This window comes from Nomascus leucogenys, chromosome 15, assembly GCF_006542625.1.
Source record: "Nomascus leucogenys isolate Asia chromosome 15, Asia_NLE_v1, whole genome shotgun sequence".
Classification (NCBI taxonomy): Eukaryota; Metazoa; Chordata; class Mammalia; order Primates; family Hylobatidae; genus Nomascus; species Nomascus leucogenys.
In genome coordinates, this window is record NC_044395.1 from 95,733,159 (window position 1) to 95,748,871 (window position 15,713).

The 15,713-nt window shown below is 43.3% G+C and overlaps 1 protein-coding gene across 6 annotated transcripts in view; it reads right to left on the reverse strand.

Annotated features, from left to right (window-relative positions):
- Positions 1–15,713, reverse strand: part of PAMR1 (peptidase domain containing associated with muscle regeneration 1) — a 180,470-nt gene that overhangs the window by 39,696 nt on the left and 125,061 nt on the right. For 4 of the 6 annotated variants that reach the window (XM_030829202.1, XM_030829201.1, XM_030829205.1 and 1 more), the window contains one exon: positions 2,906–3,020. In XM_030829202.1, coding sequence (XP_030685062.1) covers positions 2,906–3,020 — 115 coding nt within the window. Of the gene's footprint in view, positions 1–1,754; positions 2,784–2,905; positions 3,021–14,007; positions 14,049–15,713 lie in introns of those variants that run through there. The other 2 variants (XM_030829203.1, XM_030829204.1) reach the window with 2 other exon arrangements.

Genomic DNA, 15,713 nt, shown 5'->3' on the forward strand with positions numbered 1-15,713 from the left:
TGGAAACACAGAAGATGACATTAAGCCCCCGATTCCAAGAGACAAGAAAAGCAGCAGCCACATCCCAGGGCAAGAGAGGCAAAATCATTTTTCCAGGATTCCCAAGGGAATACCTGAGTATCAGGTTCACAAAATGTACGTCTGTATCTTCTCCGCCACACTCTGGAGAAAAAATGGAAATAGAAAGGCTCATAACTGCTGCCTAAAATGTTGGGAGTAGGGATATTTCTGCCACGTGCAGTAAAAACCCAACATGCCAGCATTAGGGAACACTGGAATATAGTGACAATCAGCATATTGATTTTAAGTGTTCTAAAAGGTGCTACAACAAAGAAATCCAATAACCGAGTTTCATCAGTGTTTACTTCACAAAGGGTTGATCACAGAGCTTTTGGGGTGTAGGTCCTGTGAATCGCGCTTTGTACAGCTGCTCTAACATCTAAGAGGACAGCTGATTTCTTATCCAGATGCCACCATGCACTCACTGTGTGTGTTAAGGAATCAGCTCCTTCTCTTGGCCTTGATATCTTTGTCTGCAGAGTAAGGGAGAAGCTACCACCTGACAGAAACCACAGTTTTTTCTGAAGCTGAAGAGACATTGCAACTATATTTGCGTTCATGCATTCATTTGTCCATTTGTTCACTTACTGAACACATATTTCTGGAGGCCAGCTCTGTCCCAGACACTGTACTAGGTGCTGTCAGCATAGCAGTGCCCCAACTACCAGCTAGGCACATGGCAGCCCTCATGGAGATTAATTCTGGGTTAGAATATAGATAATAAGCAAGGAGACTAAAAAACAAGGTAATTTTAGAGTGCTGAGTGCCATGAATCAAATTAACCAGGTAAGAGCATAAAAAGTGACTAAGGTGTTAAGTTTCTGACACAATGTGGTCAAAGAAGCCCCCTCTGACGACGTGCTAGCTGGGCAGAGGTTTAAATGATGCAGTAGAGCCAGCCATGTGAAGGTCATGGGGCAGAGTGGTCCAGGCAGGGGAATCTGTAAGTGCAAAGGCCCTGGAGCAATCATGAGGTTGACATGTTCGAGGAACTGAAAGAAAGCCAGGGATGCTGCAAGGTGGTGAATGAAGGGGAGAGTGATAGGATCCGAGGCCAGTGAGGGCAGCCTGTGCTAGATCTTGTGTGGTAAGGAATCTAGATTTTATTCCAAGTCTATAGGAAGCCACTGAAAGGTTTCAACAAGGGGATATCGCTGGATTCAGATTTTAAAGGCTCCCTGCAGCCACTCTGCAGAGAGGAGATGGCAGAGGTGGCAGGAGTGGAAGCCAGGAAGCCAGTTAGGATGGCATGATAGAATCTCAGTGGGAGATGGGTGTGGCTTGAAGCAGAATGGTGACAGTGGTGACAGAGAGCTGTGGATGGACTATTTTTCAAGTAGGAAAATAGATTTTGTGGTGGTCTGGTGGTAGGTGATGGAAAAGGGGCATTGGGGACACCTGCTGGGCTTTGGGGCTGAACATTGTGCCTATGCTTCCAAGTACTTCCATCGTTATTACTATCCCTGGCCTGGTGCTCCAGACTTAACTCGAGGAAAAGAAATCCACACATTTCCATGCCTCCCTAAGGCCCTTTCCTGGGCAGCTAATATGCTTCTCAATCCTCCACCGTTTTGCTATTTTAGAATATCCTTTTGCATCTTGGATTTTGGAGAAGCTCCTCAGAGGCCCAGAGGGGACCATATGTCTTGGTCCCTGAGCTGCTGAAATATTAACATGCAGCATTTAACACCTACCTTTATCATCCCTGCAGACCCAGCCTTGAGCTTACTGGGCAGAACAGTGTGGTTCATTGCTTGTTCCTTGAGCCAGGCTTCCTCTAGGAATTAATGAGACTCATTCCCAACCCCAGGTCCTCAGGGAGTAGAAACACAAGCTGTTATGCGCTAGTTTTGAAGAGGAAGATTGAGAAGGGGACCTGTTTTGCTGGATTTTTCTAATTCAGGGTACCATGTTGCCCCTCCTGGAGGACAGGGAGACATTCAAGGAGCCAGGTAGCATGTGGTAACCTCTGTGTCCATTTAGCCACCCAGAAAATACTTAGTGAAAGCCTGTGCCCTAGAGGATCAGGGATTTTAAATCCGTTCACTGTCACTACAGGGTTAAAATGAGAAGAGCTAAGTGGACAATGACCCTAGCCATTCTAGGGGTGAGTGACGAAGGGAGGAGGTGTTTTTCATTAGAGAGAAGATACACTGGAGTCAGAAAGCAGTTCTTTCAGCATTTATTCATGCAACAAGTATTTATCATGCAACTATAGTGTGCCATGAACTGTTCCAGCACTATGATGCAGTCATGAACAGTTCTCACAAAACAGGACCCTCGTGTAGCATTTATCAATAGTTACAATAAAACAGGGTCTATACTTTGGACTGTGGCATAAACAACATTTGCGAGGGCCCTAAAGCTCCATAAAAAGAAATGACTCATCTTCCACACAGGTGAGAGAATTAGTTTATTTGTTGTGGGATGTTTGCTTTTTTCTGAAAGCCCCAATTAAAGGAGCTGTGACAAGCATCAGCCCCAATATTCTTTGAAAGGTAGGCGTGTGCCTTTTATTTCTTTACATCCCTCCCATAGGAACCAGCCCAGTCCTGAGTAAGTAGCAAACACTGTTTAAGATTTGTGGATGGGTAGATGGCTCAGTATTTTGCTTTATTGGTGTTATCCTTGGGTCAAAATCATCTGAGCCCCACAGTTGTAAGGCGGTGATGACAAGCATTTAGTTGGCTGTAGTTTCAGCCAGGCCTTATCCCAGAGAATCAGAGTGGTAAAGAGAAAGGCTCCAATATAAAAAGGCTCCAGAGGATCAGTGACCAAGAGCCTTCCATCCCATCGCTGTATCCTTATAACCTCAGACTCCTGAGTTCTGGCCCCAGCTCCTTACCTTAGTTGGATGACAAACCCAGGTTTAGCATGAATGGTCCATTCGCAGTGAGCATTTAGGGGATAGCTTTCCAACAAAATCTGACCCTTTGGGGCTCGCAGAACCTGGCCGCACCCTAAGAAAAGAAGAAAAGATTGGGACATAAAAATGGAGGTCAATAGGAAAGAGACTGGAGAAGGTCTCAACGAGCCTTTGAGCACATGCCACACCCCTGAGAACAGGATGAATAAGGAAAAGGAAGAAGGAAATTAATATTTCTCAAGCAGGTGGCAACGTGCCAGGCAATTTACATAGATTAATTCATTTAATCCACCCAACAGCTTGGGAAGGGAAGTGGTGTCCTCACAGTTTTCCAGCTGGGAAAACAGATAGATGATCAGAGAGTTAAATAAGTATCTTGTCTAGCCACTAAGTGACAGAGCAAAGACTCAAACCTAACTGTGTTTGAATGTAAAGTTCAAGGCACCCTATCATCCTTCCTCTCCAGGCCTGACAAATGCCAGCCTGCTGCCCCTACCTTAAAAGGCTCAGAAAGTAGACCCTCCCCACAGCTCTACTCACTTTCCACCATCATCCAGGCAGGAAATCAAGGCATTAATTTATTCTACGAGTAGTCATGTAATAAACGCCTCTTTAATGCATGACAGTGGAAAGGAGAGATGATTTCCAACCAGTTGGACTGGATTGATGATTTTCTCATTTTTTTCTTGCTCCCAACCCCTTTTGTTCAAGTAAACTCCTATCAAGATCACCAATAAAACTAAATGTATCAAAAAGGGGCTCCTGGTTAAAGCAGAAGCAGGGGCCCAAAACCCTCCACCCTGATCCTTACCTAGTCTGCTGAGTTACCTCCAAGGAATCCCTAAGATTTGAAAACCACTGTACTGAATAGTCTTTAAATTAGATCATGTTTTGTAGTGTTACGATAAGCACAGGTATAGAAAATGCACTGTATTCTTGTACCCAAAAGTTTGGGGAAAATGTTTTGAAGTTGTTCTATGGAAAAATTATTTGGATCATGAAATAAATGATATTCTTTACCTGGGGGTGGCACACTATGATCCTTGGGCCAAATACAGCCCACTGCCTCCTTTTGTAAATAAGGTTTTATTGGAACACAGTGACACCCATTCATTTATGTATTGCCTTTGTCTGTTTTTGGACTGTCACGGCAGAGTTAAGTAATGGCAGAGTTAAGTAATTATAGCAAGAGACAGTAGGCCCCATAAAAATGAAAATACTTTCTATCCGGCTATTCACATAAAAAGTTTACCTTCCCTATTTCTATACAGAAATCCAGATTGCCTTCTTAAACTTGGATGCATAGTTATATTCAATAACTCCCCAAAAATATAAAATTTCATAACTAAAAATAAAAATATTACTAGTGGATACTGCACCATGACAAGATGACAGTAGTAATATTTCTAGTGTTAGGAAAAGAGCCCAAACTCCACTTTAGACAAAGCTATGAGGTCTGAGGCTTCTTACTTTTGTGAAAACTACTGCTAGGTCATACAATCTATCTCTTCACTAAGATCTTTATTGCTGCTGCCCTGTGCCAATGATGGGAAGCATCATCCACTAGTTTCCACTTGGGGCTCCTGTCTAGCCCCAGCCTCCATCATCTCTCTCTGTAATCTCATCTCCTCCTTGATCTCCTGGTAATACGGTTTGGCTGTGTCCCCACCCAAATCTCATCTTTGTAGTTCCCATAATCCCCACATGTCATAGGAGGGACCTGGTGGGATGTAATTTAATCATGGGAAAGGTTACTCTCATGCTGTTCTTGTGATAGTGAGTGAGTTTTCACAAGATCTGATGGTTTTATAAGGGGTTTTCCACCTTTGCTTGGCACTTCTCTCTCCTGCTGCCATGTGAAGAAGGACGCGTTTGCTTCCCCTTCTGCCATGATTGTAAGTTCCCTGAGACCTCCCCAGCCACACGGAACTGTGAGTCAATTAAACCTCTTTCCTTTATGAATTACCCAGTCTCAGATATTTCTACATAGCAGTGTGAAAACAAATACACCCTCCATTCACCCTTGTCCCCCAACATACTATTGTCCACCTAGCATCCAAAGCCACCTTTTAAATAAATAAATCAGATCACATTATCTTCTTGATTCAAGCCCTCCAAAGGTTCTCCACTGTGCAAACACCTTCCTATGACATTTGCAGCTCTGCCTTGCTGGCTGCCTAAACCCACACTCCTCCCAATCTCACATACCACTCATCTGCTTGTCCACACTGCCCTAGACACAGCCTACTTTCTGTGCCCAACTCCGGCCCTTGTACTTGCTGTTTCCTAAACCTAGAAGGCTCATCTTCTTCTGCATCTCTTTCCTGTAAGAATTAAGCTTATATGATTGCACCACTGCACTCCAGCCTAGGTGACAGAGCAAGACTTCATCTAAAAAAATAGAATAATAAAAATAATAAGCTCGACTGCCGCTTCTTCAAAGAGGCCTTCTTTGCTATCCAGCTATCCAGCTATCCAGCTAAAATAGGCCCTCCCAATTCTATGGTCCATATTATTACTCTGTTTTGTTTCCTTCATAATACACATGCCTATTTGAAATTATCTTGCTTACTCCCTTTGATACAGCTGGGATCTTTTCTAGCTTGTACACCTAGAATGGTACCTGGCATATGACAGGTGCTCAATGCATATTTGTTGAATAAAAGGATGTTGATATTATTATTTGCATTTTCTCATTTAATCTTCATAAAAAAAAACAAAGAGAACAACATTCATCTCCCCATTTTCTAGATGTGGAACACTAAAGATGGAGAAGTTAAGTGATTTCCCTAAACTCAGATGCCAGGAAGTTAGAAGACTGTAAATCGTTATCCTAATGGTAAAGCAGTGGTTAAGAATAGAGACTGCAGAATCTGACTGCCCTTAGTTTGAAACTCAGCTTTATTTTCCCTAGCTGTGCAGCCTTGGGCAAGTTACTTCCTCTGTCAGAACCTCAGTCAACTTGAATCAAATGTGAATGAAAGTGGCAGCTACTGTATACGGTTTTGTGAAGCTTAAATCGTGCATGGCAAACTCTTAGCAGGAAAATTAGTAAATGTTAGCTGTTTGTATCGAGTGGCAGAGCAGAGATTTGACCTTGGATCTGTCTAGTATCAACGCTGAGTCTTTGCTTATACGTTAAACTGTCTTAGGGGCATTCTGACCCAGTCCTCTCCCATTCCATTTTGAAACGGCAGAATTTTTCCACCCCTAAGAGAGATATATGGAATTTTTGCCTGCTCCCTTTTTGAAACGCACGTTCCTTCTCTGCACACCTCACACTCCTCATCGCCCCCATCTATCCATCTGCTGCTGGGCTACGGAAGTGATATGCGAGGTGTGAGAGACAACAAAAGAAGCCTTCCTGCACAGCCCCCGTCGCTCAGGGACTGGCAGCTTCCCTGCCTGCAAGGTGTTAAATCCCAGCTCCCTCAGCAAACCTCCTGCTGGGGATCCCAAGTTAGAACCAGCAGCAAATCCTGCCAGGCTGCTCCCAGTTTCTTCTCTCCATATGGAAGCTGGAAGCAGCCAGCTGTGCCTCAGGCCCCTCCCCAAATCCAAGGGAAAGCGGTGCTCATCCCCATTTAGGCTTCCTTGAAACATCCATTTGGGCTTTGGCCAGCTCCAGGGTCTCTTGCAGTCTCTGGAGAACTCAGTCCCCATCCTCACCCAGATGCCCGATCCCTGGCCATGTGAAATGCTGGACCACCTGTTCCTGTAGGCTCAGGGGCTGTCCTTCAGAAGCAGCCAGGATTCTAAACACATGCAACATCTCCATTCTTCTTAATGAGGTTCCTTTCACTCTGAAGGGGAGGGCAGAGTTGGCCCCAAGTTGGGGAACAACTTCCAAACAAACAGAGACAAAAGGGCCACTTCTTGGAAATGTGTTTGGAAGAAGGAATATTAGGGAAACAGCAAGAGGAGGAGGAAGCTGCACTCCCTCCCCACATCAAGGAACGCCTTCAATTCCCTCTCCACTCTTGCCTCTACTTGGAGAGCTGGCGAGGCTGGGTGCAGGAGCAGCCTGACTACACCTCTCTGTCCAGGGCAGAACAGTGAACACAGCTGAGTGTCCCTGCCAAGGAAGTATCGTTGGCCAACCTAGCAGGTGGTCCTGAGTCTGAAAGACCAGAGCAGGCAAAGAGCCTGGAAGATGTGCTCAGATTCCTTAACAATGTCTTACTGCAGGAGAAGAGGGGTATAGGTGTGTGTGTGTGTGTGTGTGTGTGTGTGTGTGTGTGTGTGTAGTGATATCTGTCAGTGAAGCTGGACTGTGCCCTGAGCTCTCAAATCCTGGCCTCATCGCCAATCTTTCCCCACGGCTATGTGCCCAAACAGGAGGGGCAGCTGGATAGACCCTGCTTCTACAGAACTGAAAGGAAATCTTTATTAATTTCTAGACCAGTAAGACAGCTGGAAAAGGCTCTCAACAAAAATGAACACCCTTAGCCTCAGTCTTCTTATCTTCAGCATTTGATGCAGGGGAGGGGATTGTGGGAGAGACACACACTTCTAAGAAGTGGTTGGGTTTTGTTTTTCTTTACTGTTTCCTCTTAGAAAGAAAAAGACGACTTAAAAAAATTCAGAGAGAGGCATTTGCATTTTCTTTCCTCCTTCGAAGATGACACAGTCTGGGATGCCAGCCGGGGTCCGAATCTTAGTTCGGCCACTTACTAGTTGTGTGACTCTAAAAAAGGCCACTATATTTTCTGAGCCAAGATCTCTCATGTGGAAATGAGAATATTTGTACCTAAAACAATGTGTTTTTCTCATTTGTCTTAGGGATTAAATGAGATATTGTATGTAAAGCACTTAGCACAGCACCTGGTACATACAAATGCTCAATAAGTGGCAACAAATATTGTTTTTTTCTCGAGTCTTGTCTGGATCTGAGGCACTGACTGTTTTGGTCCAGGAATCACAGGGGACAGCTCAGGTTCTGACCCACTGCTCCAGGGCTCATGACAGCCTCATCTCATCACTGGCTAGAACCCTAAACCCATCAGGCTTAGCATCCCAGAGAGTGATAGCAGAACCAAGGCTTGGATGATGAAGACCCCAAGGGCCTCTCACATCAAGAGATGGTTTCGTGGAGAGGATAGAAGGGGCTCTGGAGCTGGCTTCTGAATTTGCATCTTGGCTCTGCCACTTACAAGTTGTATGACAGTAGAAAAGTTATTTATCCCTCTGTGCCTGAGTGTCTTCATCTGTCACATGGCTGTGACAAGGGTTGCAATGGGGATTAAATGAGTCAGTACAGGAAGGTACTCCAAACAATGCCTGGTTCATAGTAAGTACGGTGTTGGCTTTTATCAGGGCCTCAGGTGTTCATCAGGAACAATGACAAGTCCTCAGCTCAGCCTGTGAGTTGACCTATAACCCCAGTCCACCTGACTCTATGATTGTTTATTGAATTGTCTGTCTCCCCCATGACGCAGTTCCATGACAGCAGGGATATCATCTGTCCTGTTTATACCTCTGTGTCCATCAAGTCAGTGCTCAATTACCATAACTACTAACTGAATGAATGGTTAGACCAAAAAACCAATTCAAACTTATTTCTGTCCAAACAAACCATTTTTAAAGCCCCTCCCCACCACCCCATGTCAAATGGCCTGCCCATTCAGTTGAAAAAATGGTTGTTCAGAAAGAATAGCATCTACCACTTTGCTGCAGAAAGTCTTTCTTCCCCCAGTTGCCAGGGTTATCACAGAACACTCACATGGAAATAGCCCTGCTAATACAACTCAATGGACAGGGTCTGGCTAGGGTAGCACAAAGAGTTAAGATTGCTAAATACTTTCAGTCTCTTTTCCCTGGGCTTCAGTTTGGTTGATTTCTATTGAACTGTCTTTAAGTTCCCTGATCTTTTCTTCTATTTTGACAAATAGGCCGTTAATCCCCTCCAATGAATTTTTGTTTTATTTCAGATAATGCATTTTTTCAGTTCTAGGATTTCCTGTTGGTTTCTTTGTATTGTATTTTTCAGTGCTAGGGTTTCCATTTTGTTCTTTAAAATACTTTTCAAATCTCTCCTGAATTTCTTTTTTTTATTATTTCACTTTAAATTCCAGGATGCTTTTGCAGAACATGCAGGTTTGTTACATAGGAATACATGTGCCATGGTGGTTTGCTGCACCTATCTACCCATCATCTAGGTTTTAAGCCCTGCATGCATTAGATATTTGTCCTGATATTCTCCCTCCCCTCACTCCCCAGGCCCTGACAGGCTCTGGTGTGTGTTTCCCTCCCTATGTCCATGTATTCTCATTGTTCAGCTCCCACTTATGAGTGAGAACATGCGGTGTTTGGTTTTCTGTTCCTGTGTTAGTTTGCTGAGGATGATGGCTTCCAGCTTCATCCAGGTCCCTGCAAAGGACATGGTCTCATTCCTTTTATGGCTACATAGTATTCCATGGTATATTATATACCACATTTTCTTTATCCAGTCTATCACTGATGGGCATTTGGGTTGGTTCCATGTCTTTGCTATTGTAAATAGTGCTGGAATAAACATACATGTGCATATGTCTCTATAGTAGAAAGATTCATATTCCTTTGGGTATATACCCAGTAATGGAACTGCTGGGTCAAATGGTATTTCTGGTTCTAGATCCTTGAGGAATCACCACACTGTCTTCCACAATGGTTGAACTAATTTACATTCCCACCAACAGTTTAAAAGCTATCCTATTTCTCCACAGCCTCACCAGCATCTATCATTTCTTGACTTTTTAATAATCACCATTCTGACTGGCATGAGATAGTATCTCATTGTGTTTTTAATTTGCATTTCTCTAATAATCAGTGATGTTAAGCTTTTTCTCATATGTTTGTTGGCCGCATAAATGTCTTCTTGTTTTGTTTGTTTGTTTGTTTGTTTTGAGGCAGATTCTTGCTCCATTGCCCAGGCTGGAGTGCAGTGGCATGACCTCAGCTCACTGCAACCTTCACCTCCCGGGTTCAAACAATTTTCCTGCCTCAGCCTCCCAAGTAGCTGGGAATACAGATGCATGCCACCACACCCAGCTAATTTCTGTATTTTTAGTAGAGACAGGGTTTCACCATGTTGGCCAGGCTGGTGACAAACTCCTGATCTCAAGTGATCCACTGCCTCAGCCTCCCAAAGTGCTGGTATTACAGGCATGAGCCACCTTGCCCGGCCATAAATGTCTTCTTTTGGGAAGTGTCTGTTCATATCTTTTGCCCACTTTGTGATGGGGTTGTTTGTTTTTTTGTTGTAAATTTGTTTAAGTTCCTTGTAGATTCTGGATATTAGACTGTTGTCAGATGGGTAGATTACAAAAATTTTCTCCCATTCTGTAGGTTGCTTGTTTGTTCTGATGATAGTTTCTTTTGCTGTGCAGAAGCTTTTTAGTCTAATTAGGTCCCATTTGTCAATTTTAGCTTTTGTTGCAATTGCTTTTGGCATTTTCATCATTAAGTCTTTTCCCATGCCTGTGTCCTGAATGGTGTTGCCTATGTTTTCTTCTAGGGTTTTTATAGTTTGGGACTTTACATTTAAGTATTTAATCCACCTTGAGTTAATTTTTGTATAAGGTGTAAGGAAGGGGTCCAGTTTGAGTTTTCTGCATATGGCTAGCCAGTTTTCCCAGCACCATTTATTAAACAGGGAATCCTTTCCTCATTGCTTGTTTTTATCAGGTTTGTTGGCGATCAGATGGTTGTAGATGTGTGGTGTTTTTTCTGAGGTCTCTGTTCTGTTCCGTTAGTCTATATGTCTGTTTTGGCACCAGTACCATGCTATTTTGATTACTGTAGCCTTGTAGTATAGTTTGAAGTAAGGTAGTGTTATGCCTCCAGCTTTGTTCTTTTTGCTTAGGATTGTTTTGGCTATATGAGTTCTTTTTTGGTTCCATATGGCATTTAAAGTAATTTTTTTCTAATTCTGTGAAGAATGTCAATGGTAGTTTGATGGGAATAACATTGAATCTGTAAATACTTTGGGCAGTATGGCCATTTTCACAATATTGATTCTTCCTATCCATGAGGATGGAATGTTTTTCCATGTGTTTATGTCCTCTCTTATTTCCTTGAGCAGTGGTTTGTAGTTCTCCTTGAAGAGGTAGTTAACGTCCCTTGTTATCTGTATTCTTAGGTGTTTTGTTCTCTTTATAGCAATTGTGAATGGGAGTTCATTCATGATGTGGCTCTCTGCTTGTCTATTGTTGGTGTATAGGAATGTTTGTGATTTTTGCTCATTGATTTTGTGGATTTTTCATGTCTTCATCCATTATAGTCATCTTTTCCTGTCAATCTTCTAGTGCATTTATTTTAAAGTTATGTAAAAGTTTCTTGTTTGAAAATTTCTATTTCATCACCCATGCTGTATTTCTTTTGACTGGTTGTTCTCTTGAATGTAGATCTTATTTTCTTGCTTGTTCACAACAGAAGATCTATTGTTTCCCTTTGATTGGAAACGCCCTCTCCTCTATTAGGCTGGTAGAAGAACTGATCAGGGATGAATCAGTTTGACCCAATCAAGGATTAAGCTGATTTGGGGTAGGACTGAAGCTATAACCTCACCAGAAGAGCCTTGAAATTCAAACCCCGTAAACCTAAGGAAATCTGTCTTTGATTTTCATCTCCTCCCTCCCCCAGCTTCCTGCACTCCCGTGACTACAAGACTGGGAAGCTGTGAGCCCATGAGACTGTGAGACTTTGAGACCACAAGCTTATGAAGCTGCAAGATGACAACATCCCAAGATCTCCTGCTTCGTAGCCTCATTCCAGCCTCTGCTTGCACAGCCAAATTCCATTTAATAAAATACTTGGTGGAGAGGATTGTCTTTGCCTTGGGGTCTCCTCTAGATTTAAGTTCAACTGGTCAGCCCATAGATTCAAAAGTTTTCCTGGCTTCCTCTCCTCCTTCTCTGGTAGGCCCCTTCCTGCACTTGCCCTGCCCCCAACCTCAGCAGCTGCCTTCAAGTATGAAGCATCCCGAATCTCTTGCTCATTCTAGAAGAATTCACCCCTCTGGAGTTTAAATTCTTTTAGATTTCATCTTCACAGACATATTATGGTTTTAATGAAAATTGTTATTTTCTTTGGTTTAATCTAGTGATTTCTTACTGTTTGAGCAGGAGGGAAGGTCTTTCACATCCTTCTATACCTTCACCAGAAGCTGAGCTATGATTGATGAGTTCTTTAACAACATAAAATCCTCTACAAAGATTTCAACATTAATTCTCTGTGGTCAAAGAGCTTCAGCACGTAAAATATAAAATACTATTTGCCATACAATACTTTGTCTGGTGAAGACTACCTCCTTGTGTCCAGTGTATATTCTTTAACCTTAAAGGCTTCTCTTTTATTATCTTCCTTCTCTGGCCCTATATTGATTTCTTCCTCTGCCACCCAAAACAACAAGTAACAAATAGAGCTCATTTCATGGCTCTGGATTATAAGAATAGCATCCACCATTTATTGAGCACTTACTATATACCAGACTCCATCCACCATTTATTGAGCTCTTACTATATACCAGACTCCATATTAAGGGATTTATAGACAGTTCTTCACTTAATCTTCACAAAAACTCTCAAGGCCACTATGAGGATCCCAATTTTGTCAATAAGGAAACTGAGATTCACAAAGATTGGGTAACTTTGCCCAAAGCCAGGAAAGGAACAGAGATTAAAATCCAAGCCCAGGCTGCTAACTGCCACCTAATACCATCCCCAGTTTGAATCGACCTGGGCATTGTTCTTTTTCTGGGAGCATCAGGACACAAAAGGCTGGAGCGAGATGAGGCAGCTTTCAGTGACTCCACCCTATGCGATTCCGCAGCTCCCCTGGAGGGCAGCCCCGAAAGTCAGTAACATACAGCTTTGTAAGCCTTCTCCCCACTCCCCTTAAGTTTGCTCTTAATCATTCCTGCTTATGGCTCAGGAACCAGCCTGCACAAATCCTCTTCCTCTCTGATAACTCGCCCTACAAACATTTTTGCGCATGGCTTATGGCCAGTTCCTCTGTTTCTCTGCCTCTGTCCAAAATATGACTAAGAAGATAAATGTATTAAGGACCTATAATCTCTCCCCATAAATCCCCTCATCTGGGTTGCTTTCCTAACCTCCTTAGATGCCCAGTATCCTTCAGGGACTGAAAGGCTGGGATCACTGCCATGCCAGCTAGAAGTGTGGCATTCTGGGTCGCCTTTGGGCCCTCCTGCTGCTCATCTTTTTTGATAGCCAAGGAACTCAGCCTAGGGCCAAGCTAAACCAACACCAGTCCGGTGGTCAGCAGTGGAAGTCAGTAGAGGGGTTCCACTTCAGAACTCAACTTTTGAGTTTAAGAAACCCTAAGAGGAAGCCTTGGTTTCGACTTTGGATATCAGCACCTCTAATAGCCAGCACCCAAATCGCAGTTCCTAAATACAATTTCCCACTATAAGAAACCAGGATGCAGGCAGAAATAGCTTGTTTCAAGACCTGGGCATAGAAAATCAAGGTGAACTTAAAACATTTGAGGGTCAGGGGCAGAATGCAAGTAAGTGCTCAAGGAGCAATGAGGTGCAGCCAGCTTAAAGGGTCAAATCTGAGACAATCTAAGCATCAAAAGAAAAATTATGATAACACTATGAAACAGAAAAAAATTAAAATTCGTGAGTCTCATAGTGCAGAAAAAGAGAGAGAGAGAGTCAGATGTTGGAGAATGATAAAAGTGGGGAATCCTGGAAGAGCTTATGGATGTATACTATTCTTTCAACTCTCTGTAGAATTGAAGTTTTTACATTAAAAAGTAGAGAAAGGTAGAAAGAACAGCTCTTTTTTTTAATGGCAATAAAGTGCCAGTAGCTCCTAGTCTGGATATTCTGAGATTACTAAACCAACCTTTCCTGGGCAGAAAGATGTGAATGAGTTCTCTCCTGGGCTCAATAGCCTCAGGCCGTTTGCCCATCCTCCTGGATAATACAACCTGCCAATGGTTATACATGAATCAATTCCATAATGAATTTTAAGGTTGTCATTAATTAGGTTAGTAATACAAACATTGTCAAGGACAGTGAGCAAACAAAGGTGCTACTGCATCTGTTCAGTGCCAGATGCTCTCTAACTCACATATAAAACAGCTCTGATCCTTCTGGCACTTGCCCGCCACTCCTCCCTCCTTCTACGGCTCTGTACGGTACTCAGGAAAAAAAATGCCCAGGCTCTTCAGAGACACGCGCAAAGAAGCGCCTTCAGGATAACGTTGTCTGAAAGGATCGCTTGGGCGCCATCTAGTGGGAAAATGCTTGCACTGCCATGGGGCTCCAGCCAGCAATGCACAGGCCACCCTTAACATAGGCGGGCGGCATAGTGCTCAGCACCAGGCAGGCATTCAACAAAGAGTGAAATGAATACTTCTTCCTATGAATTCCCTAGACATTTGTTTAGTGCCAGTATGAGGTGAGGGTGATAAGAACCTAATAACATCATATTGATGTCTTCTTATGGTCAAGCACTGTTTTCACAGATGGATTGTAAACTCATTGCAGAATCATTGCGTTCCCTGGTGACCAGCCCAGTGCTCCATAAGAAATGCCCCATCAGTGCTCTGCTCCGTAAGAAATGCCCCATCAGTGCTCATGGCAGTGGTAACATACACTGTGTGGAATGAGGCTTTCAGAACAAGCATAATGTAATTGAACAAGCAAAACTGAACCAACACAGATCGGATAGAATCTGACCATTAGTTTGTTTTTTTAATCTCATAGCATTGACCACACTCTATTTTTTTAACTTTAAAAAAAATCTCCTCTCTAAAGCGCAAGCTCTAAGATGTCAGAGACCATGTCTGTCTGGCTTATCATTGTACATCCAGCACCTAGAAGCATCCATTCAAGAAATATCTTTTGACTGGATGGGTAGATTAATGAATGAAGGTGTGAGCTCTCTGTTCTGCCTGCCTAGGTGATAGACTGGTTGCTCTGAGCCAGTTCTGCTGTCCTTGAGAAAGCCTGGACCCTCAAATGGACACGATCACCAGCCCAACCAATGAGGGTCCATAAACAGCGTTTTACACCAAGGTGCAACCCAAGATTTGACCAGTAGGTGCTATTTAAAAAGACACATGCTCAGGATTTCTGAATATTAATATTTTCTGTTTCATAACATTTGGGTGACTGCTATCCTTGTTTTGTTACCATTTGCTGTATTGACTTCTTGCATGCAAATATTCTTTCCCTCCTGTCCCCTGCACCCTGAACAAACCCGCTTACTCACATGGAGTGACTGGAGTATTGTTTAGAAATATTTATCCACCCCTCTTCCTTTGGGATGGCATATACTTCCCTACTTCACTCATTGGGAACTTAGCCATGTGACTTCTTTTGGCCAGTGGAATATGGGTGAGTGTGACGTGCGCAGAGGCCTTATGTGCACCTGTGTGTTTGGCTTGACCTCTTGTGCTTCTGCGACCCACCCTGAGAAAAGCATCCCCTGATGGTTGCTGTCCCTTCTGCCTGAGCCCTGCAGCCTGGAGCACAACCAACCCAGGCCAGCCCAGTTGAAATCAGTGGAACGCCTGCCAACTCACAGACCCGTGAGAAAGAGCAAATATTTGTCCTTTGAGATTGTTAGTTACCCAGAAAAAAAACTGAACACTTTATCACCACCATCCCCGAAAGCTTCAAGTTAGAAACTCTACCCTCTGACCATAATACCCCTTCCACCTATGTGTTCCACTACTTTATTACCACCAAGCCTGCTTTTCCACTTAAGACCTCCTGTCCCTATTCCCCCTCTACCAGGCTCTTTCTGGTTTCATGTCCTTCCCAACTGGG